Source organism: Halyomorpha halys, unplaced genomic scaffold (assembly GCF_000696795.3).
Source record: "Halyomorpha halys isolate HHAL.00 unplaced genomic scaffold, Hhal_1.1 Scaffold1007.1, whole genome shotgun sequence".
Taxonomy (NCBI): Eukaryota; Metazoa; Arthropoda; class Insecta; order Hemiptera; family Pentatomidae; genus Halyomorpha; species Halyomorpha halys.
In genome coordinates, this window is record NW_027104983.1 from 321,010 (window position 1) to 347,524 (window position 26,515).

Below are 26,515 nucleotides of genomic sequence, written 5' to 3' on the forward strand. Positions count from 1 at the left end.
CCTTGTAGTACGGATAGTCTTTCTTTCTCACCAGCTGAGGGAGCTCACTCTCCGTCAAAACGTTGAACCCTGTCTCTCACTATCTCGAAGCAGAAGACCAACCATGGAATGAGGCGAAGAGGACGCCGACCAGACCTCACGGGCGACAGCGGACCGGACGGGTGTAGAATTTGGTTTTCTTAAGATATTCTACCTGATTGAGACAAGGAAGGGGGTGACATACCTATCTCTACTATAAATAGAAACCGAAGTCAAAAGGCGGTTAATCGATCACGCCCTTGGAGCTCAGGTTTATGCTGATATTAGTATAAATGTATTTTTATATGATTATGAACTGAACTGCTATTATGAACTGAACTGAAGGCAGTAGCAGGTGTGGTTACTTCTCCTCTGCCAAGTCCCTGGAGTTTAACATTAAGCATTTTAGAGAACAAATCTGTTCGCATTTTTTTAATAATTTGTTTGGAGTATTTGCTTCTCAGCTCCTCCTTCAGCCCTTTTCTTTCAGCTGACTCCGTACTGGTTAGTGACAAATTTCTTATTTGAATTTTCAGTATTATTTTTTGTAGAGAATATTTAGTCATTTTACTTTGATTTAAACAAGATAAGTAAATAAAATTCCCATGCAACATCATAAATTTAACAATAAAGTTAATTTTTTTTCTTTTTCTTTTTTTAAAGACGGAACAGCACATTGTGGCACTGCTGTCATTATCCATTGATCCCTTTCACATCACTTAGTTCTTCTACAAGCCCAAAATTTCCTACAAACCACAGCCGTATCGATCCAAACTTCTCTATTCCCCATAACAATAGTAGCGGGTTATTCCCCACCGAGAATTCCCACCTCCCAACCACAATTCAATTCCTTCCTTGATTCCCTCGGACAACACTTCCTTCTAGGTGCACACCTCAACGCAAAAAATCAGCAATGGGAAGCTAGAACCATCAGTTCCCGTGGGCGATCACTCCTGTCTGCAATCAATTTCCTTCGATGCAACATTCTTTGTCCCAATTCTCCTACATACTGGCCAACCGATCCTAACCGTAACCCTGACCTCCTGGACTTCTTTATACACAAAGGCTTAGGCCCTCTAAACACTTCCCTTTCACGCCTAGATAACCTATCTTCAGATAGTTCCTAGTCATCATAGTCCACTAGTCCTAACTATCTCCATATTCTCCTCGTAAATCTTCAGGGTATGATCTTCTGACTCCTCAAATCTTTCACCAACTTCCTCCCAAAGCTATATTATTCCTTACATATCTCTATAATTGTGCCCTAAGAACAACTCACTTCCCTATCCTTTGGAAACATTCCATTATAATTCTCTTTCCAAAACCAGGAAAACCTCCTAATAATCCTGCTTTCTATAGACCTATCAGCCTACTTCCAATCCTCTCAACAATTTTTGAAAAAATCCTCTTTAAATGTATCCTATCTATCGTTGAATCACAGAGTTTCCCCTCACATCAATTTAGATTTCGCCCTAGGCACTCCACAGTTCAACAAGGCCTCAGAGTCGTTGACTATATCTCTTCAGCTCTTGAAAAGAAACAATATTGCTCGGGTGCCTTTCTGGACATAGCGCAAGCTTTTGACCGGGTATGACATTACGGATTGCTTTTCAAGCCCAAATCCATATTACCCCAAACCTTTATACCTTACCCTCCGCTCCTACCTCTCAGATCGTTCCTTTCGAGTTCGCAGTGGTTCTGATATCTACCCCATCAAGGCAGGAGTTCCCCAAGGCAGTGTCCTGGATCCTGTCATCTACATCCTCTTCACTGCTGACATTCCCAGCACTCCAGACACGTTCCTCGCAACATTTGCTGATGATACAGCTGTTCTATCCTCCCATCCCGATCCTGTACAGCATCATCCAATCTCCAAACACACCTCACCCGGATTGAGCAATGGTGCAACCAATGGGGGATAAAAGTCAATGACTGCCGAGCCATATAATACCATAATACCGACTGCTCAGCCAGACCTCTTATCTCTCACTAGAAAACAAACTACTAATTTATAAGACTATACTCCGACCTATCTGGACTTACGGACTTGAACTTTGGGGAACAGCTAAACTGTCGAACACCAAACGTATCCAATCCTTTCAATCAAAAATCCTTAGAACCTTAATGCACCCTATTACGTTTCCAACAGAACACTTCACCATGACTTATAATTCCTTTTGTCCTTGATTTCATACCAACCAAATTCTTAAAATTCTATATAAACCTTTCCAACCATCCTAATTCTTTTGGTTCAAACCTTATCTAGTTCCACCAATCCCTACAGCCCACCTAGAAGGTTGAAACGGCAGAGGCCAAGAGACTTATTAAAATAAAAATGGACAATTGGAGTTCTGGCAATGGACAGATTTTCCACTCAAGTTGAGGGTTTGCGGCTTTAACGCACTTGCTCAGCCTCCACTGACTCACTACCAGTGATGCGGTGAGAGGAATGCGCTGGGATCTTTTGAGCTCTGCTCTAACCCTCACACGTGGGGGTGTAGTGGGCTCAGGGATCCTCAGGTCGATTGTGTAAATATTGTATATTAGAGTGTAAATGTGACTAGAGACTATATTATTTTATCATTATGTTATTTTATTTTTCATACAAATAGTTTGATTATGTTCATTTTGTTTATTCTTCTGTTTGTATATATTTTAAGAGAGTTTTTTTTTTAATTTATTTCATTTTATTTTAGTATGTATGAGATCATTCATCACTATTACCTATTGCCCACAACTGTGTGATAGACTGTAATATCTATCAATAAATAAAAAGTATTAGTAACGAAAAGAAAAAAAAAATGTTTAAAGAATTTGGAAAATGTGTACACATTTTGAGTTTTTATGCATCCTGTTTCTAATAGCGATTATGCTATAATAGTTATAATGAGTGATAACAGGAACAAATATGTGAAGACTCACTGACTTCAATGAATTGGTTTCGATAAATTTTTGAAAATATTAATATGCGGATTATTGTACATATATATATTATTGTAATGATCACAATATTAATATCATTATCATTTCAATTTGTGCTGTCGAGCTTATTAATTGGCTCGCTCAGATTCGCTACAGGAATGACCTTGTATTCCGCAGGTAGTTCTTCTTGTGTAATGAAACAGGACGCTGAGTAGATGCGACGAAGTTTGCAGCATCCATGGATTTGAATCCGGCAGAGCTGAGTGAAACGGGTGCAATAATTCTTAGAGACCAAATGTTGCAGATCCATCTGGAAATTACATAATTAGCAATAATATTAATGACAATTTATAAGTCATGACTTAGGTGAAATCAATTTGTAATAATAATAAAAAATCTTTATTAACAACTTAACATCAACAAAATCGTAATTTTACATTATTACGGATGCCGGTTCTTAAGCTAAGCCAATATGAGGTTAAATGTAAATAAATTTTTATTTAATTCATAAATTTTCCAAAATATTGAGTGATTAGTAGAAGGATTCTTTTTAAAATAACAATTTAAAAAGAAGCCTTGGTGTTTGGAATTAGTAGTTCTGCGCCTTATCCTTGTGCAACCTCGCCCCTCGTAAAAGTATAAGTTCTTTATATACATAATAACAGAAAAAGATGAAACTCTCTTATAATAAATAAATAATAATAAATATACGAACAATATTAGCTTATCAAAACATGTTTTGTTATAATTTTGTTGCATAATATTGTTGTAATTTTTTGAGTATGTAAGTTATTTGTTTGTAGCTATGGTAACTGTTAATTATTCTTATTCCATTAATTGGAATTCTTTCCTGTTTTCGTTAATTGGTTAAACATTTATAATAATTTGCATGCAACTGTTTTTATTATTTTATTTTTATTTAATACCAGATCCTGTTAACCTTACAGAGTTACATTTTTTTCAACATTTGATTATGGGGAGGGGGGCGTATGTATAGTCTCATGCAAAAGACAACCCTAACTATATACAATGTTATAAATAAAAAAATTAAGATAAATTATATAGATATAAATAATAATTCTTAAGATAGAAAAGTAAATTTAATTTTCAAAAATAGCGACATACGTAGACCTAACAAGACGTACAATTTTCCTCAAATGGGGGGAAAAATAATTTAATTAAAAAAAGGACGAAGGGAAAAAAAAATAAAAGTAATGACAATAATAGAGTTAATAAATACAGAATTTATAACAGGACGCCTTGCAGCGGCCTGGGCTTCAGTCTTCGGGTTGTGATTGGGTTACTCAAGTTTTTGGTCACTGTTCCTTTTACTGTCTGAAAATGGGAGTGGAACTTCATGAACCTTTTTGTTATGTAATTCTATATTGACTAACTCCCGATGCAACTGGCTATTTCTTACAAACTAAGGAGCATCCACTGTAATTCTTAGGACTTAATTTTGAAAAGATTGTAATTTTTTTCTTTTCGTAAAGGATACCGCTCCCAAAACTTCACAGCCATACATCAGCAGTGGCCTGAGAATTGTTTTAAAAATAAAAATTGCTGTTTGGTATTAATTTGGATTTTCTATTTAGGATAGGATATAGCATTGCTAACCTTGCGTAGCTTTGTGTTAGTTTGATGTTGACATTGTGCATCCAGGTATAGCGGCGGTCGAGGTAAATTCCAAAGTATCTTATTGTTTCACTGGCAGGATTCTATTTCACATTTTTATCTTTGATAATTAGTTCCGGTTGATGCAATTACTTTATGAAACAAATGGTGTCGACTGTCTTTGTTATTTTGTGGTCAATTATGGAGTTACTTTCCATGAAACCAAACTTTATCTTTCATGAGATCATGTTTACTGATATGACTATTTATTCTTTTAAATTAATTATTATATTATATTAATTTCTCTATAATTATTGAAGGTATGTTCCGTAGGCTTATAGGAATGTTATTTGAAGCATCACCTGCGGTTCAATACATACTGTTATTTTGTTTGTTTTCCCACAGCGATGGTTTTTCGTGTTCTCCAGATGGCTGAGAAGTATGTAATAATGTAATAATATATTAATATTATATGATATATTTCATTTTAAAAATAAATTATTTTTCATTAAAATTGCTGATACCGAATGAGAATATTTGTGATTGCTTACATTGGTTTTAGCTCCCTAGTTTTTTTTTTTTTGAGAAATGAAGAGAAGTACATTAGTAAATGGCATTTTTAAATAATCGCTAATAGATTTACTAAATTTACTGTTATGATAAATGGATTCCTATGATTGTACGGGCTCTCTCGAAATGTTTTATCAGTGATTGGGTTTTATCTTCATTCACGTAGGCATAGATGTTTTTTAAGTTTAGTGGAAGACTTGTGAATTTTCTAAATATTATTTTTCCCAGCCGGACATGATTTCAGAACCACCCGATTTCCATTTTTTTCCAACTACTGACAGAAAATTCTTTCACAATAAAATACTTTGGTTTGTGGATTTTCTGTGAAACGGCATTTTCTTTAGGATCTGATTTTATATTTATTATATTTCTAAATCAGAAAGTTAAATGATGACATATAATCTTTGATGTACTTATTATTACACGCCAAAATTACGTTTAGTCGGGAATCTAGTTCTGTTTGCAACTTTTGGCAGTCTTCGTTTTCCAATAAAAACTTATCTACTTCTGGATATGCGTATAATTCAGATAATGTATGAAAAATTACGGGTTAATAACCCGAGTTAAAATGCAGTAAGTAGATAAAATAAGTAGTAAAAGGCAATGAGTAGATTAGATATATTTTTGGTAAGAGTTAAATCGAAATAGCTGGAATAATAATGAAGTTCCATCAATAAATATGTTGGTTCAAAAGGACTTTTTAACTATGTATTTTAATTAGGATTTAATTGTTGTAATTATAATTATAGTTCCACTAGATTTATGTTGCATTGAGATCATCAAAATTATATATTTTTTATTTTAAACGAAATAATTAGGAAATGTCTGAGACATTTATTTTGTTTTATAGTTATTAATTATTGTTCTTATATACGAGGTGTGCAGAAAAAATTAAGACAAAAAGGTTTTTAAATAATATAACTGGCTGTAGAAAAATTTTGTTAATAATTATTTAATGTAATGCATATGTGCATACAGGGGGTGACGATAGCAGCGTGGCAACGCGCCTATCTACCAACACAGACGTTGTGAGTTCGAGCCCCGGCTCCACAAAAAAAAATGTATTAGTAATAAACGTTTTCCAGTTTTGCAGGGCTTCATCAGGGCTAAATGAAAACAAGATATAAACATTATAAAATATGATATAAAATTATGATATAAATAGAAAGAGTAAAAAATTAGAATTATTTAAAAAAACAAAACAAAAAGAGGAACGCAATAAACCAAAGGAATATGAATGGATAGCAACCTTTTTAATAACAAGTTAAAAGTTTTCTATTCATTCATAACAAGTAAAGTAATGAGTGGTAGAATTGCTAATGTAAACCTAGAGTAATTAGTATTGAAATGATACACAACAGAAGTAGTAGCAAATAAAATTAAAATGAAAAATTGGTTAAGTATGGTGCAACAAAAAAATGAAGGGAGTAGGTTACCTACCTTATTTATTGCGCTATACTTATACCTTATTTACTTCACCATTCTTTCTTTTAATGTTATTCACCTACACATAACATAATAATAGATTAATAGGGGTTTTAAGCAAGTTGTCTCTGCGGTTGCTAGGTCAGCACCGGAGTGCAAAATATTTAATTTCTTATTTTTGTGGGGTAATATTAATCCAAAAATTGATTTCCTGAAAAGCCCCGTTTTGAGAAAAATGATGATTTCCACAATATGTGATTTGCAAAAAACAAAATAAGAAGATTGGAAAAAGATAGAAATAGTGAGAAACTTACACTGACCTATATGACCTATGTACTTTGCAATTTTTTTTTAAATTTGAGTACCATATTTTAACTTACTCGTTAGTCCAAACCATTCAAAATGCGATTTTAATACTACAAAAGATAATAAAAAATTAACGGATTGTTCCATATAAATCTCGTTCCAACCATCGTTTTGTAGGAAGGTAGGAAGTAAATAAATCATTGTTTTTTTTAACATTTCTAAATTTCATTCGGAATGCAATACTCACAAACGTATTGGCTGTACCTAGATAGTGTTTGATGTGTTCTGGATCTTTATTTAAAATTGTATTTAGTACTATTCAAACTTAATTTAATAATTATGTAGGTACTTCTTGAACCTGTATAAAATCTGAAAAATAATGGTTGGCAGTCAGCAGGAAAAATGTTTACTATTTAATATATATCGACGACCAATATTTTATAAAATATGTGTTTTTATTTAGTGCACTTTATATACTTAAAGATAAGATGATCCAGATAACAAATAAAAGACCTTTCCTAACTTCAATATTTGTAGGTCTCCACCTCAGTAAACCCACTCCAAGAGATTACCATCCTTTCCTTGTGAAGGGTCCTCAACATATTTCAGGCCGAACATAGAATCCTCTTCTTTACTCAGCTCTAGTCCTCTTGAGCTTAAGATAAAAGTTATCCTAATAGCACCTTGTATCAGAACACTTTATAAAACCCCGTTCAATCTAATAAGTATTCCTTTTGACCGACAGTGACAATTAATTGAATAACTTTTGTATGTAAGTACATAGCTTCTTATGTTTGTCTTAAACTAAGAATATATTGGACAATTTTTTTTTCAAAATGTTCTGTAAATATCCTGGAAAAGTTTAAAGCTATTGAAATTATCGGTCCACACAGTAAAAATATTTTAGAAATAAAGAAAAGGACAGACATAAAAAAAAAATTATTTTTCAACAAATGATGTATGTCAGAAAGTGAAAGGTAATTTAAGTATTAAAAATAAAAAACAATAACATCAATTTATTTCTTTTCTTTTTTTTATGAGGGTCGGTGAAAATCCGCAAAAGATACGTATAGGCCAGAATCCATCCGTGTTTAGGTTTTCTACCTACTAAAACCACCTCCCTATGTCTTTTCTTTCCTTTCCATGAGACCGTCGTTAGTCATTACTTCATGGAAGGGAATGTGTGAGTGCCGCTTCTTGGTTATTTTTTCAAGAGTGGACATTCGTCAGTCCTATGGTGCTTCTTGTTTCCTCCTTGCTAGTCACTTATAGCCCTTGTCTTGCACCCTTTACTTTTTAAGGACAGCTGTGATGCATTTTTCACCCCTGCCCAATCTTGTTCCGAGTGCAATTTCTTCTTTCTTGAATTCACTTCTTTCTTCTGTGAAGCGTATGCAAGCAAAAAACGCTTACTCTACTATTGCCCTCGTTTCTAGGACTTTCTGCACAACTGTTGTCCAATTTAAGGCTATACTGGTAGGTTCTACAGCTTTTTGTGTACAGTAGACAGTTGGGTGACGTGAAAATTTACCTTACCTTATCCGCGATCATACCACGATCTAATATCGGGTATTAACCTGAACCTCCTCTTTCCAACGCTCTTGCTATTGACTTATTTTCCGCTCTTCTTCTCTTGAAACGAGAAGACGTTACAATTCCTACTTCTCTTTTCAACTGGAGGCTCAAAAAGAGGCATTCTGTTTACACGCTCGCCTTTTCACAGGAAACAGTTCGAAAAACACTTAATATGCTTATAAAACTCTACAGATATGGGTGGATAAACCATGAGATAATGAATAGATTAAGAAAGGCTAATGGTGTATTATTCCAAATATTTTTAGCACTGAGTGGCAAGCGAGAGGTGAGTAAAGAAACGAAGCTACGCTTGTTCAAGTGTGTATTCTTGCCTGACATTCTTTATAGGTCAAAAAGTTGGACGGTTCTGAAGAAACACGCGAGCCAAATCACCGCTACTGAAATGGTAGTATAGGTATCTCAGAAAAGTAGCTGGTAAAACCCGAAAAGACTTTGTAAGAAACACCATACGTGCCGCATTGGGAGTAAGGTCTGTTACTGAAGTCCTGCAGGAGTGGCAGTTGAAATGGTTCGGCCATGTCTGTAGGATAGGAAATGGCCAAAAAGCCCGCTGGCTGCTCGAAGTAAGGTCAATAGGAAAGCGCCTCGTCGGAGGAGCTACCTATAATGAATACAACACTGACGGGCTCGGAAGAGAACGGGGCAGCTCAATGGATCAAATCCGAAGAATGGCTGAGGATAGAGGAGTACACAAGAAATAGACTGAGGCTACTCAAAGCTTAACAGCAGTCAGGAAATAGGGGGAAAAAATAAACTCTACGATATTATCTCCTTTATGATTTCGTAAGATTTGCATCTTTCAAAATTGGATCTCCATATAACAGAATTGAGGAGTCAACGGTAGCAAGAAGCCTCCTGTGACTCTCACTTGGACCTCCAACGTTTAGCAAAGGCGTATCAATAATAATGTGTGAGAACAACTATAAATCGACTGACCAGAAATGCCGTTTATGCAGTTTATGAAATCGATTTTTCATATTGTTCATATTTCGATTGCATATCATCAAAAATTACATGTACATTTAAACTATAAGTAGACATTAATTAAAATCAACCATTGAACTATTATAAAATACGTATATCAAACAATACCTCTATAAAATTACAATAAAAACTCTTCTTCAGCATATACATCCGAAAAAATCATCGGATTCACTTACGTGACAGTCATGCCATGTTTAATTTACTAAAATTCTCAAGACAAAGATAAACTTGATAAAACAAACGGCCCACCTCCAGACAGTTCCAGTAGCCGGGTTTTATGCTTAAATCCAGCCAAGCCACCATATGGCGGAGTTTTGTAAGAGTAGTTTTCGTGTCGAATCTGAAAGTTCGTTTCATGCTATTGCTGTCCATAACCTATAAAAACAGTTACGGTACTTACGATTTTAAAATTACAAATAATTTTAAATTAATTTAGTTACATACAAAAATTATTTATTTATCTACATTATTTTTTACTTTATTTTATTAATTGTTATTTACAACTGTATAAAATTATATACAACAAGTGAAATTACTATTGGATATAACATAACATGATACAAACATGTGAAGAATCTACCCGTTGATAGAACTCCAATTACGTTACTAGAAAAGAATACCTCGGGGCCATCTTCTTTTTAGACTCCTTGGGGGGATGATCAGGCATTAAAGGAGAAGCCAGGTTAGAATCAAGTGAGTTTGGGTAGTTGGGAAGTTTATCATGGAAGGATTGGTATTTGGTTCTGGTCAAATCGGTAACATAGGGATTATTGAGGTACTTATGGATGACTAGATTTGTGACAAAGTAAGAAGCATTAAGAATTTTAGGAAGGATTTTGGACTGTAAAGTTTGGATTTGGTAGGAATTCGATTGTTTAGTAGAGCCTCAATGCTCAACTCCGTATGATAAGATTGCATGCCTTATTATAGGCAAGTAAATCAGTCTTTTGTAATGGATTGGAACTTTAGACCATTTGTCTAGTAAATGTTGTAATAGTCGGAATCGACGAGCAGTTTTCTGTTCAGTCTTGTATGAGGATTTCATGTCAGACGTTTGTCCAGATGTAGCCCTAAGTAACGGATCTGTTCGACAGGGATGAGTGGAATAATACTAAAGGATACTGTGGGGCAGAAAGACATGGGTTTACGACGATGTGATGGGTAAATGTGATTCGGTGGAATTTATTTTAATCCTGTAATTTCGACATCATTCTTCCAGGATAGTGTTGTGGGATTGGAGGGTTTGGGATAAAATGGAAGGGTCATTATTCACTGGCAATAGATATGTACATGTGTCATCGGCATACGTGGTGAGGATAGTGTTAGGACGGGTTGGGATGCCAGCTGTAAATTCTCCTTGATATCTAATGTAAAATCCATATTTTTTATTTATTTCGTGAATTTACAGCATATTCAGAATATACCAAAAGTATATGTAACGAACGCTGGTATAATAATTTTTACACTCAGCCTGGAAGATATCGCTTTTTTAGGGTAAACTAGGCTTTCCTTAGGTGTGTAACCCCACACATACTCAGGTCTTGTCTACTATCTAGACGATCTATAATTATCGAATCTATTATATTGAATAAAATATTTTATATGAAAATATATTTATTATATTAAGATTGCTTGGCTTACCTGTATGTCGATGACTAGCTGTTTGTCCGGTATGGCCTTTATGATGAAGAAAAGCCATGGATAAGTAATGCCAATGACCTGGTCTATAACCTTCGGTAAGGAGATCCAAACTCCAGTCACTGAACCAGACAGCTCTATCACTTTACCTTCTATTTCCGAGTCTGATACACGCTTTACGTATCCACATTTTACCTGATAATAATAAAGAAGTTTTATTGTGAAAAAAAAAATTGCGCATCATACAACTTTCACCTTCACTACTTTAAGTTGAAATTAATTCTCGTACGTTTTGGATATTTTTATACGCAGATATTTTTATGTTATTCTCTATGGCAATACTGTTATTATTACCACACTAATTTCCCTAAAGAGTAATTAAGTTGACAGATTGACTTCATTTAATTTTAACAGTTTTCTGAAAAATACCTTTAAGAACAATTATTGAACTAAAATTTGAGATTTTTTTTCCCACAAAAGTATGGTAGAAATACAAATATATTACAGTTACCTAAAATTTATATTCTGCTCACAACCACTCATTCAATTCTAAAATCAATATTTAAAATACTCAGAATAATTTTATGAGGTTATCTTGTCAACTGAAAGGCTCAAAAGTAGACTTAAGTGGAATTAAATAAGTATTTATTTAATAACTATACCGACATAACTACAGTTATCAGACTGGCCCATGCGCAGATTTTTTGTCATTCTCTATTACTTTCTATGAGTTTATATGTTACATATTTTTTTTTTCTAAAATCGTTGACTTTCAAACGGTATATAATAAGTCTATACTACTATTCTTACTTCTGGAAATGTATTTTCAACCGGATAAAAATATTTAACCTCTATGTTAATCATCAAATCTTTTCATAGTTTAGATTTACTAATTTTTTATAACATGCAAACAAGTGAAACGGTTAAATATTTCTCATAAACAAAATAAAAAATTATTTAGAGGATGATTTTTTTGCAAAATCTGCATTGAAGTTCTGTCAGACTAATTTAAAGGCCATAAGAGTTGCTGATATTAAAGATCATTCAATGTTACATCGACATACCGAGTTGAACTAAAATTTTCAACGCTGTTTTTCTTTGGAAAATCGGAAAAATCAATTCTTTTAGGTGCCAATTCTGGTCAGTCAATTTTATCGAAAACGTTATTGTACTGTAATTAGTAAATCCGTAATTTTCAGGGAGCCACAATTACCCTCAGTGCCAACCAGGCTGTTGCTGTGGTTCGAGATGGGCTGTCCACAATAGGCCTACAATTTGCAGATCACAAGACCGAGGCTTCGCTATTCACTAGCAGGAAGCAAACCAAGACCATCACTGCCTCAGTAAGTTGGCACGAAATTTATTCTCAGTCTTGTTTAAAATACCTAGGAGTCATTACTGATGCACTTATCCAGTTTAATGTTTAAATGGAGTGAATCAGCGCCAAATCTGCTAAAGAAGCATCCTTATTGTCACGCCTTATGCCTAACGTTGGAGGTCCCAGTGAAAGTAGCATCACACCAGAGAACTTAGTGTGCTCAGACCAACATTGGGCAGCAGTGAAGAAATTCGCCAAAGTTGTCCTTAAGAGGTTAATAGCGGAAAGGAGTAACTAACATGAAAACTATACGAAGAAAACCATAAGGCGACAACGAGTCATTTTCCTCCATAAAGAATTGCTTAATGGTGAGCCCTTGGAGAGAAGTGAACAGGTGTAGGGAGGTGGTTTTAGTGGGTTAAAATCCCACATAGATAGGTACGAGGCTATTCGTGTATCTTGAACAATACTTCCAGTAATACATGTATTTCATGTCTTGGTGAAATATACAGTAACAGGTGAATATAGTACAAAAACAACATAATTATAGTCTGTGGAAAACCATTTCGGAGATATTCTACTCGTAAGAACTATTCATAATCCTCAGCCTTTGTAAATGAATGACAGGAAATAGTATTTTCCTGTGAATTCCTAAATAATAAGGAAAGAAGTAGTTCTTCCAAAGTGAGGGCTAAACTGTTAAAGCCCAGATGAAGAAGGAAGAAGAGGAATATTAAGGAGTGAAGACATGTGCACCTTAAATATACACTATTCATAACAAATAATATGGATTACTTTGGAAGACCCACGAGCCCGTATTATCTAAAAGGTTAAGTAAATATTTTATTTAAACATTTTTCGCATTAAGGTTATGATAAACATTAATAAAAAATCGATAAAAAATAAACTGATTGAATAAACATTTAAAAACTCATAAATATTACGAGAAGGTTAACAATTATATGTAAATTACTCATTTTCTGCATAATATGGCAGTTAAGAAAAAGATAAACTCACGTAGTCCATAATCATTCGGAAATTATGAGAAATTAAAAGAAATCTTGATTTATCAACTTACATATTTAGACCATTTGACCAGAGGGTAGTTATCAGTGCTGCACAGTAGGGTGTTAACTTTTTTAATATGTTTATCTGGTTCTCTCTCCTCTACCTTTTTTTCTTCTTTATTTTTCTTTTTTAGTACTCTGACATACTTTGTCGGCATTTGTTAAAAAAAATATATACATTTACTTTTGAAAATGATTTTTATGGGTGTTTATTGGAATTTTAATTTGTATTTAAGTTTAAAATTGTGTTTGTTTGTATTGTGCTAACGTGAATCTTAAGAGTGTATACTGAAGTGCAGGTTACATTCTACATATGGTTATTGATATTTCAGTTTGATCGATTAAAAAAAAATTATTAGTAGATCACTACCAATAAATGAGAAAACAAAACCTTAAGCCTTCCAAATCCATTTTTCTTCCATAATTCTGGCCAATTTTAGTAATGTGAAGTCGAAACTACGTCTATAGTTCAAAAAATATATGATTTAGAAAGATCAGACAAACATCAATTTAAGGCTAATGTTATCAGCTAAAACTTCATTATTAGTATATTTAATGTATTCCACTCCTAATATGATAACCTTTTATTTTAACGTTCAAATTGAAAAAAAAGAAGTTATCAACCCACTTTAATCCCTTGATAGAATAAAAATCGTTCCAACAAAATGTTTCCTTGCTTTTTCACTACTTTTATTTATTTTATTTTTTTTTAAATTCGAGCTTTAATATCTCCGACAGGAATATATCTGATACATTTCTTTATAAAAATCTGAACTTAACATAAATTAGAATGGTGAGGAGGAGGTTTGAGGTAAATAAATAGTGATTATTTTCTTGGTTATTTTTGGTAAAACATGTAAAATCAAAATGGGGAAAAAGAACGTAACATCTGAGTTATATTTGCATTTCTTACAAAAAAGTTTAGTCCAACCAAAACAGTAGGTTTGTAGTTAAGATTTCATTTTATTTTATTTGTTTATAGAGTTATTCTATAGACTTCACTGTAGATTGGTTATTTTGTGATGCTATCTTTAGCGTGATAACATTAGAAAAAGTAACCCCCGCTACGGTAATATCATTCGAGTACGTTCAATACACTACTACTTATTTTTTTAAAAGTTATTATCGGAAATAAAAACCAAGCAACGAAATGTAGTCCGGTTAATTAAAATTGTGATTCAATTTAGTCAGAAGTGTTGATGGTTATAATTTAATGGAATGTTTAAGTTCAAATTGCCTGGAATTGGTATAAAGTAATTTTTTTCTTATAATTATTTTTAAATTTTATGTTATTATTTATATATTTATTATATTCATATATTATTATTTTATATTTTTTCTTACGCTTAATGTAAAAGTATATAACAAAGGCCTAAAACTAAGCTTTATTATTTTAATGGAGGGGATAATCTGCCAGGAAAAGTGAAGCCAAGACGTTGGGCCTTATAATGAACTCCGGAGGCGTGGACAAATAGAAGGAACCAATCACCGACTATCTGTTGTTTCAGCGTAAATTACAATAGCGGACATTCCTACTAACCTCAGCGTAAGCCTGAGCTCTGAGAGCAACTCCCCTCTTTTTGGCTTCGTTTTCCTTTTGAATCACATCACATAAATTTATGATCCTTAATTAATTTATTTAGATATCATTTCCATTACATGGATTTCTTTAAGATAGGTTGAAGAAAACATTTTATTTCAATTTTTAAGGAACGAAAAAACAGAAAACTCAAGTAAGCTACTCCTTTGACAGAATTGTGGGAAAACAAGATCTTTTCTTAATTCACAGTTTGTTAGTGACATTTCAAGAAAGAAACTAGCAGCTAATTAAATTAAGGCTTTTCAATTTGCTTTGGAAAAACAAACATAAAAAAATAAAGATCATGTTCTATTGTATAATTAAATTCAAAGATTTATTATTCTTCCAAAAAATGAAATCTTCATGGTTTATGTATTGACATTTCAAAGGAATAAGATAATTTAATGCCAAAAAACGTTTATTTCCAGAACACTTATGTCCAAGTAACTTGTTAATGAAAAATGAAAAAAATATTTACAGAAAATTTTAAACTTTTAATTTTTATCTCTTCTGAGAGATTACAGATTAAACATCTGAACCATAATTTTTATTGATATGATAATACAATCTGCCTCACCCAAGGGCAATGAGTATAATAACTGTACATTTGCAATCACATTATGTATAAGATATAAGATAATAAATTGAGAGAAAGTAAAAGATAGAATAATTAAATAAATACTAAGAATAAAAATTAAATAAAAAGATAAGTATAAAATAAAATGAAATTAGGTAGATAGATAATAGTGAAAGAAGTAAAAAAAAACTGTTTTTATTAGAAAATTAAAATAAATCAATTAAATCAAAAACAAAATAAATTATCTGGAACACAATCAAACATATATACTACATTTACATTCAGTCCTGGGATCCCTGAACCAAACCCCGATAAGCACATGTGAATGGCAAGGAAGGATTCCGGGATCCCAGCCACACCCTCAGGCGCTCAAGAGTGAACGTTAATAACGCTTATTATAATAAAAAAAATTTATCCTGACCGAAAATTACATCAAGGATTTGATTAATTTTCTTTCCTCTGCATCGTATGCTCTCTATGCCCGTCTGGTTCGTGCGTAGCCCACCTATATCTTTTGTTTCGACATGGTTTGCAATTTAAACCATTGCAAACCTTGGTAAAAGGCTAAACAACCACTAATCCTTAAATGCCTAGCACAAGGTTTCTAGAAAATGAAAGTATAGGCAGGAGTTCTACCACTAAAGTACTCACGGGAGTTCTACCACTAAACTACACTCCAAAGGACTCCTTAGAATGTAGATGTTCTACAGTAAAAGAAGGAAGTTCATTGTTTATAAATACGCCATTAAAATTTTGTAGGGGTTTTGAAAAAAGAAAAAAAAAAATTAGAGAATGGCAAAGACGAAGATGTTTGTGGAGTTACCAACCATTGAATTCAAGCTTTAAGGATAATTGATCAGCTCTTAAACCTGAACATAACATAACTTATACTTGTAGAATAGTTTTTAATAAAAGAAAAACATCGAAATTATAAAAATATTTCCAAATAATACATGATAAAAAATAATTTAATTATTTTCCTTAGTACTTTGGCTTAACATTAAAATTAGTAGGATAAATACATATATATCTATTAACAGAAAAGATACTCCAGAAAGTCAAATTAAAATGTGTTACCCAAATCTAGTTAATTAGTTCTTTAGAAGAGTCATACGCTGAGCAGTAAACATACGATAATAACGTATATATAATATTATATATATCATTATAGTGATAACAAACATTTCTCACTTCAGTTCATTCCAAAGCAATCTACAGGTTGCCATAATATCCTAAATTATTTCTTGGATTTGATCCAACAGTTCCCTCCTAACTGCTTTGTATTTTTTTATTTTACACGTGTAAATTATATACATTTATTCAGGAACTAGTTCAGAGACTCAATATGATAGTTTAAAACGGTAGCTGTGAATAGCGTGGATTTTACATAATCAAATTTAGTGTTAAATAAAGTCAAATTTGTACGAACTAAAAAGTTTTTTTCTCATAGAAATTATCATTAAAACCACAATATTTTAGGAACACATATATTTACTATATTTTGGGGTCCTGACTATTACAACACTAAACTGTTACAGTTAAACCTAAACTTCCAATTAATTACAAAAGACTCATTTACATGACTGTAATAAGGCCTATTTGGACTTACGGAGTTGAATTTTGGGGCTTCACTAAAGTCATTGTAATCCTCTTGTATCCAATCCTTACAATCTAAAATGCTTTGTGAAATTACTCGTAATGTTCTTTACTATTTCACGAACAAAATCATCCAGAATCTCCACAATGTTCCATATGTTGCCAATTTAGCCAGAATCAAATATCAATCCTTCCACAATAAACTCCCAAACCCACTTTTTTTTAACCATGCTTTCTCTTCAACTCCAGAGCACTCTCTCTGGCCTGTGAAAAGAAAATAGCCTCGAGACCTAATCCATACGAGATCCTACAATGGGTAGATCCTCCACAAATCTGAATCTTGCCTTTGCAATACATAATTAGTATAATAATACATAATTCACATCATGTATACATGTATATTTTTAGTTAATATAGTTGTAAATTTCAATCAGTAAATAAAAAAACAATTAATTACCACTGAACTACTGGGTGCTTTTGAAAGCACAGGAGTGACATAGGCCTATATTTTGTTATATTTAAATCAAGTATCATTGTTTCGATTGGTCATAAACTGATGTATTATGGTGTACAACTGTTTACACATACATTTCACTATGCAGTATCTGCCATTGGATCATTCTGGCCGATACAGCTTATATTCCTGGGGCAGTTCTTCATCATCGAAGAGTCGTTCCGAGAAGTATACCCTTCTCAGTCTGCAGTTGGCGTGGATCGTGAGGCGTACTGTCTCTACGTAGCTTGTCCCATAGGCTTGTCTTGTGAATTCTGCGAGATTGAACTGTACCTGTGGGTTAGTACTATTGTCAATCGTTCCCCTTATCTATATCGGAATAATCTATATATACAAGCTATTTATTGAGTATACAAATATCTGGTGCGGTGTGCACATCACCTAACTTCTACTTAATTTAAGTTGGAATTGATTATAGCTCGTTAAAAAAAAATATTTTTAAATTATTCGCTCAGAGACTATAAATATATATTTTTCTCCATACTAATTTTCCTAATGATCCTATCAGTTGGCAGATTAACAAACACAAAATTTAATAGAAATAATAATACTTCTCTTTCCAATATTTTAATATTTGTCTTTTGCTAAAGTATGAAAGAAATTTAACTGTTAACTAAAATTTAAATTGTGCTCTTAATCATCTATTGTATGCTAAATCGTAAATTGAATCAATATTGAACATAATAAGAATGATTTGATGGAGTTAGTCTTTCTATCAACTGCCAGGCTCAAATAAAGACAAATCGAAATTAAAAAAGTAATTATTTAACAATTATGGGGACATGACAACAGTTATCAGACTGGTGAAATGGAAAAACTGTACAAGCATCCGTCAGTTAAACATGTGTTTGAATATGTTTTATTTATGCTTTTATTTTATTACTTTTTCACTAAAAAAAAAATGGGAAAAGGTTAATTATTTCGAATAAACAAAATTAAAGGTACTTCAAAGTAAGATTTTTAAAAAAATCGTCATTTAAGCCCTGCCTGACTATTTCAATGAACATAACACTAAAGTCGATTTTTATTGTATATTGATATGTTGAGTTTAATCAAAATCGTTAGAGACGTTTTCGAGAAAACTGGAAAAGTATGTGAAATCGATCCTATAAAATAATACTTCCGGTTGATTTTAACAAAAGGTGCTTGTTTTGGTCAAAAAGTCCATATTCCAGTTTTTGGTAGAGTAGTGACTGAATCAACTTAAAGTAATCCATTGCAAAAGGGGTTTAGTTTTAACAAAAATCATAGCTAAAAAATAAAGTAATATATTGTAATATATAATATAAATTGAAATAAGTTGTAAAGAGGGGGGCGCAAGCTATCGTTAATATAATATTTTTAGAGATTTAAAGTGAATTTAGATTGTTGGTGAAGTTATATTGCTGAGATGAGATGATAATAATGATGTGTCACCTCTTCATGTTAATTAGAAGATGAAAGATGCCCTCTTACTTAGTGTCAACGATTAGAAGCCCATATTGAGATGGGTCAGCTGTTTTGAGATTTTCAACTCCCAATGGGTGTGCCGACCTCCATGCTGGGTACCTCCTGTGCCACTCTCTGTTTCTTGCTTAGCTGGACATCTCTGGCCCATGGCTTGTATCTGAGTGAGAACGTTTCCAGTAGAGTCTTAAGGTCCAAACAGTCCGGTATTAGCAATCCAATCAGTTCTGGTTAGCCTTTTTCGTTCCAAGTGGCACCAAATCTAGTATTTTCTTTTGTTAGTAGATGGCACTCCTTGTTACTTCATATAAATAAAGTGTCCTCTCTATCTTATCCCTCTCAAAACCTAAAACCTCAGGCCTATAACATCTCAGGCATTTGCAAAATTTGATTTTTCCACAATTGCAATACATTCTTCCTCTACTATATAATTGGTAAGTGAAAATAAAAACTAAAGATGATCATTAATCTCAATTAAGATCGCTAAAATACCGAATAGTTTTATGGCTCCAAACATTACCTGATTCCACCCAGGGTTCAAACCAATGGGCATGTTACAACAAAAAGGCCCGATTCTGGATCTAGTTTGGTAGTTCGAAACCCGGAACCGCCTTTTCATATCTCTGTCGTCCAATATCTAAAAATAATTGACATTTTATTGAAAGTTTCTCTTGGTTTGTAAAATATTAAGAAATATTTCCTATTGCATTGCGAAAAATTAATTATGAAAATATTTTTTGTAGGGTACTAATTTAAAAAAAAAAAATAATGTACCATTATTTCAAAAGAAAAATATTTAGCGAGGTTTTTCAATATCATAACGAGGAAAGGTAGTTTGATCCCGAGAGATTCGTTGGGATCGGGAGGCGTGGTGATGTAGGTATTCACGATGTTTACGCTCATTATCTCCAATACTAGGGATCTGATGTGTTCGTCTGTGATGCGTCGCAAAAATCCAGTTTTTACCTAAAAAGAATAAAACTGAGTGATTATATATTTCATACAAGAATATAGAACTGACTATTTGTAATAACTTTAATATATTTCAGTGATATTGAACATCAACAAACAATACAGTATTTTATTATATAGCTCTTGAAAAATACAGTATTATTATTATTTTTATTTTTCGGTTTTGTTTTTCTCGCTATTGCAGATTGATTATCTGAGGTGGGAGACCTAGCAGTCCAACACCTTCATATTTTGATTATTTATTTTCTTTTTTCAAATATTTAAAACCTTTCGCAATATACGTGCTGTGTCTAGGAGAACCGACTGTTCAGCTTCTCTTAACATATCAATAGACACTCCCAAACCATTCAGGCCTGCTACTGTGGATATAATGATTGGAGTAGTTGTAACTCTCTCCAAGTGATACAGTTCCTTCAATTCAATCGCCATTCAAATATCAGGAATTTCCTTAGTTTTTCTCCCACAGTGGAGCTTATATTATTATCGTTTGGGATTCCAACATCAATAAGTTCTGCTTTCTTTTTTCTTAGATCCGTAATTATTGATTCATCCCAATAGAGCTTGAGAAGACCTTTTTGGAGGAGTCTATTTGGGTGGTACTTGTAGTACTTGAGCTCTTAACATCAATTAACTTGTACTTATTTGCTAGAGCCTGATGCAAAATTTTGGCCACCTTGTTGTGCCTCTATACATATTCAGTACCAGCCAACATTCCACATCCACCTGTGATATGATGGATTGACTCCAGTGCTACCGAGCATAATCGACACTTATCCGATGCTGTTGCGTCTTTTAGCACATACTTCCTATATGATCTATTTGCAATCACTTGATCTTGAATAGCAACCACAAATACCTCTGGCTAGGAGAATAGCCTTCCTGCTTTTATCCATTTAACTGATATTTCTTTGTCTATGGAGGCTTCGTTCAGTTGGCTATGGAATCTTCCATGCAGAGACTTATTATTTTTGGCGCGACAGACCGTGGAGGGCCAAGGCCTCGCGCGATGCTTGGGATATACATCGCGCGTTTAATGACGTGGTTTTCATAGGGTGGATTCGTCACTCCCGAGCACTTTGTGAGTGCCACCTATTGTCATTTATATTTATTATTTCAACGTCATCAAACAATATTAGCACTTGAAAAATACAGCATTATTCTCTAAAATAAATAATTTTTATTGGACTAAACAAAAGTGGAATCTTTAAGTAGGCATTTTTTAAACATAAGAAACACAATAAAAAAAACCTTAAATTCATTCATTTTAAATGGTTTGTAGTTGTAAATTTCCTGATATAAGTCTACTTGCTCTGGACGACACTGCCACTGGACGCCATAGTTGGGTAAAAATTTATTATCTTAAGTTTACATACTTAAGCTACTTGTAATATTTTGGATAGGGTGTGTAGCATGTTGAGGAGAGAGTTCCAGAGTGTCCGGTTCAGACAAAAACGTCCAGTTCAGTAAAAAATACTAGATTTTCTCTTTAGGAAGTCTGGTAGGTCAATTTCAATAATTTTTTAAAAGTTAAAACGTCTAAAATTTGACAACGTTTCGGACCGCGTGTTTTCACTGAAGATTTATATTTAAAAGTTTGACAATCACAATACACCATAAACGTTTCGCTTAAAGTTATTCATTTTTTTAATTCTTTCATCCGTACAAATTCTGATACTTTTTTTTTGTTTTTTAGTGCTTCGGAAGTTATATTTCAGGGCAATATATATAAGTATCTAATCTTGTTTATTATCTACTTTTTTCTTCCTTATGTCGCAGCCCAGAAATCTATCTGTAATTGCTTTAGATATTATCTTCTGTGTAGAAGAGCCTCCGACAGGTTTCATCTTATACTACTCCATAAATATTCGGAATTCATTTCTATTAAGGCCTAGTAGCCACTAGGTTCTAGAAGGATAAGGCTCATCAATTAACTGCTTCGCGCCTTCTTTCAATCCAAAGGGCCTCTTTAAAGTGATGTCTTTTAGAATAGTTCTATAAAAGAGAAATGAGCATCATTTCATAAACGTAGGTCGGCTTTTCATAGCCACTGATTACTTTATGACAATATACACAAACTAGCTTATGCTTCTTTAAGTACACTAAGAACTCCAATGACAACTGTCACTCTCTCAATAATGTGGAGGTGGCCTAAGCAGACCCAGGTCATGAAGGGCTGACTGACTACTTGAGTAAATAGTCATATTCAATATAGCAAATACTTCTGAAACAATTTAGTACTTGCCTAATGGGAAGATTAGTGCTTTGCCCAAATTATATTTAATGTTTACCACAACCCCTAGACTAGTTGAATCTTTCTTTGATAGATTGTCTTTTTGAGCTTAATTTTTATTATCTACTTCTTATGATCATAGGAATTCATATGTACTTTTTAATCCATTAGAGATTTCACGGATTTTTCTTATATATGATTAGAGAATTCATTGAGTTTTCTTCTTCGATCTTTAAAGTTGAGAGACGTAATTTTTCTTTAAATTTTGACTCTGATATAGAAGGAAGCTGAGATTTTAGACCAATTGTAGTAAAAATCTCAGAGACATTTTTCAATAGATTTCCATCTACATGTAGTTGAAGAATATTGATTATTATTATAGAAATTAAGACTACATTATATTAGGTATTATTTTGTTCGATCGCCATGATGATGAACCTGAAAATCCATGAAATATAAATTTAAATCTGAAGCGTTCACACGATTCTTATTAATTACTGAATAAGAAGTGGGGAATGTTAAGAGTAGAAAGTATATGTGCACTAATAATAATTCCGTTTTTGCGATATTTTTAAAAATGAGGATTTCCATTCTTAAATAAGTTTCAAAAATATTGATAAAATAAACCATTCTTTATCAGGAATTGACGTTTCACCAATTACTGCGACTCTCAAGTACCTCTTGAGTTTTTATTGCAAACGTTTCTTGATCATGTCAGCCAAAATTATTTTCTTATCAATACTCAATAGTATCAATCTCAATAGATTTATTTATAAAGTATATCCTTAAAAAAAATTTAAAATTCGGAACTAAAAAGTTGGTTATAACTTGTATTTAACCCTTAGAAACAATTAAGGCAAGCTCATAGAGAATCAGTATCCGGTTAACAGTAGGATCCATATATGAACGGTAACTCTGCCAGGCCCCATAGGACGAAACAGTTGGAGATGCGTTGAACCGATTTTCATCAAAATTTATGAGACCATACTATACCGTTCACTCTTCTAATTATAAGCAATAAATCGCAAAAAAAAAATGTAACAACATCACGGGAACCTTCTAATCTATACTACACTTGGGTACGTAAGTAGGATGGTAAGTGAAGGTTGTGTTATATGCGCACTGCACCAGATTTATTATCTACTCTCAGAAACTAAAGCCCAGTTTTTATTTTTTGTATAATTATTCGTCTTTATATGATTCGACCCAGAATAAATTATTATTATTATTTGAAACTCTCATCTTATTCAACCTAACTCGTCATGAAGTTGTGATAAATATAATGTCTTACTGAGTTAATATCGAATTAGATGAACACATGTATATGTGTATGTATACATATGTACAGATGGTTGCGTTCAAAGGTTGATTGTTAACTGAGTGTTGAGTGATTAAGCGGCTGTAGTAAACATTGGGAGAGCAGCTTGAAGGGTCTTTGTTTTGGGACCTGACAGAGTGTAGTGTGGGAAACGGAGTATAAAGGACAACACTTTATTTAACAGGGCCCTCGAGGGAGGTCCTTGGCCTTTGCAACAATTTGATGAAGCAGAGTTGTGTAATCAAAATAATTAGTCTACTAGCAGTAAATAACTTCATTCTATCTTGTAATACATTCTAAGTTCTAAGAATAAATACTTTCTTAGGCACAAATAAACAATTTTTATTTATTTGTGTATCTTTGCTGATCGCACCTCCAAGCATCCTCACATCTTTCTAAGTTCTTTTCTGTTGTATCAATTGTCTATTTATTTCAGTGTATCTCCAAGGAGCCCAAAATAATTTTGCATTATTATTTTGAAAAATTTCTTATTCTAACTTATACCTTTTGATGGGTTCTTTTTGAAACAGTTTAAGCCGCCATTTATTTTTAAAACATTTACTAAAAACTTCTTAAGAGAAATTTTGCTTCAAAATTGTCTTAATAAATGTTCCAGAAGTTTATATATTGAATTTTTATTTCGATTATTAATTGTTGGCCATAAGTAATAGATTGTATGAAGACAATCCGAGTGGCAATAAAAAAAATAGGAAACTATTTGTCAGTAACCATCGTTTTGCCTCTATTTGCAGGGCTTTATTAGAACTAAATAATTCAAACATTGTAAAATATGATAGAATAATTATAATATAATAGAGAGAGTTCAGAGAAAAGATTTATTTAAAAGCGAGGATCGCAGTAAACTAAAGGGATATAAATATATATCAATTGAATAAAAATTAATAGTATAGTAAAAAGAGATAAAATGTAGAACTAAAGTTATGAATAGTGAAATAAAGCTTAATAGTAAATGAGGTATAATTACTTTTACAAAGGCTTTGCCGAAAATTTATATTAGTAGAGTTTTTTTGGTTAAAAAATATATATATATATATATATATATCCATATAAAATTAAATCAACTCTTTCTATTTATTTTGTTCATTTTTTCAAATAGTTTTTCATTCATATTCCTTTTAGCGTGGGGATGATCCAACCATCGGTTCCATTCGTTCCAATCACTTACAAGGACCTTCATTTCTTCCAGAGTCTTCCCTCTACACCTTCCAATGCTTTCTTCTTGAACCAATGGCTGGCGCATGAGGTTCTGGGTCGCCCTCCAGGTCTTCTCCCCACTGGCCTCACCTCCAGTATTTTGATTGGATCTCTGTGGTGATCCATCCGGCAGACATGCCCGTATCACCTCAGCTGCTTCCTCTCCAGAGTTTTCAGCACTGGTCTTATCTTTAGCTCCTCCCTGATCCTGTCATTTTGGACACATTCTCTCAGCGTTTTCCCCATGATTCGAGAACATCACTTGCTTCCTGAATGCCTTCAAAATGTCTTGAGTAGTACCTACGCCATATCTCCAGTACTTATTTTTCCTCCGACACTAACTCTCCTCTCCCCTCTCATTCTTTCTATTCCTTACTGGTTTCATCTTTCTGCTCCTCAGAGCCTTGATTTTTCGCCAGAAGAGCTTGAACTTCCAATTTCCGCACCTTGGATTACTTTGATGTCTGTGAAGAATCTTCTGACTTCCTTGGTACACAGAAAGTAGTCATTCGCACTCTTATGGTTTCCTTCCCGTGCTGAAAAGATTATCTTATGGACAGTTTACCGGATACCGGCTTCTCCACAAAATAGGTTTAATTGTGACTAGAGGTAATATAAGTCATAACCAACCTTTCAGTTTCATATTTTAATGGTTTTTTTATAAGTAGCGACCGGATTGTCGAGCAATGGCATACATAATGTTTTCCCTAGCTCCGAATTCTATCAAACCTCGACAGGAATTCGAATCATAGAAAAGCAAATAGCACTAATTTTATATTGCACAAATTGGTGAACATTACACCTTTGGAAAACAAATTCGATGTTTTAATTATACCCAATTATACATACCCTCATATGGAGGAGTGTTGATAAAAAGATAATAGATTTTTAATAAGAGCTGTCTCTATACCTACATACTTCTTACAGGGAAATGATATATATATATACCAGGTAAATATTACCGTATAACAAGGGTATACTTTGCGTTTATAGTCTTATAGTTTTTTATATTAATATTTTTAAATACTTTACACCTGTTGAACTTAGTTTAACAGCATGATATCCCAATTCGATAAACTTTTTTATAATGACAACATTTACTTTAGGGTAAACAATTATAAATTTTATATAACTTAGGAAATTATTATTATTAGAATTATCTGATCTTAGTACATATTATCTGCCCCACTTACATACTGTTTCCATTCGGCCAAAGGCCTACTCCCACAGCTGTAGAACACGGTAACCAGTCCCTTCTGAAAAACATTCCTGTACATTTCCCTTCAACGCCTTAGTTGTAGGTTATTTCTTAAACATATTTAAAACAATGGTCTCCTCTCACATGTTGCCTATAACTATTAAATAAAATTATAATTCAATCTATTATTGATTTTTAATGATTGTACCGAATTTTATTTTTAAATACCTGACATGTTAAGGTTAACTGGAAATTAATAATATTTCAAAATATATGCAATACAAAAATCCTTTACGTCTTTGTGTGTAGTGTACATCTTTGTGACCACAAGAGCTAATTTGGTTTCCTGACAAGTTGTGATTTAACAAATTCGTAAAATAGCAAACAAAAAATATTTTCCAACTTTTCTTTT

The 26,515-nt window shown here is 32.9% G+C and overlaps 1 protein-coding gene and 1 long non-coding RNA gene across 3 annotated transcripts; one reads left to right on the top strand and one right to left on the bottom strand.

Annotated features, from left to right (window-relative positions):
- Positions 1–2,991: 2,991 nt before the first annotated feature.
- On the bottom strand, positions 2,992–26,515 carry LOC106687758 (uncharacterized). Of its 2 annotated transcripts, XR_010843284.1 has the most exons (8): positions 26,332–26,515; positions 26,099–26,260; positions 19,945–20,136; positions 19,691–19,807; positions 17,799–17,997; positions 11,077–11,268; positions 9,685–9,810; positions 2,992–3,250 (listed from the first exon to the last, which is right to left on the bottom strand). XR_010843284.1 is itself a non-coding variant. In XM_014431805.2 (4 exons), exons 1-4 carry the CDS (start codon positions 13,614–13,616, stop codon positions 3,047–3,049), a joined length of 669 nt encoding a protein of 222 aa, XP_014287291.1. In that variant the 5' UTR covers positions 13,617–13,788; the 3' UTR covers positions 2,992–3,046. The 2 variants fall into 2 exon arrangements, 1 of the variants encoding a protein (XP_014287291.1); XM_014431805.2 differs by lacking the exons at positions 17,799–17,997; positions 19,691–19,807; positions 19,945–20,136; positions 26,099–26,260; positions 26,332–26,515 and adding an exon at positions 13,470–13,788.
- LOC136795665 (uncharacterized) lies at positions 7,565–15,289 on the top strand. The gene is made up of 3 exons (XR_010843296.1): positions 7,565–7,627; positions 12,273–12,416; positions 15,169–15,289. It is a non-coding gene; the product is annotated as an uncharacterized lncRNA (long non-coding RNA).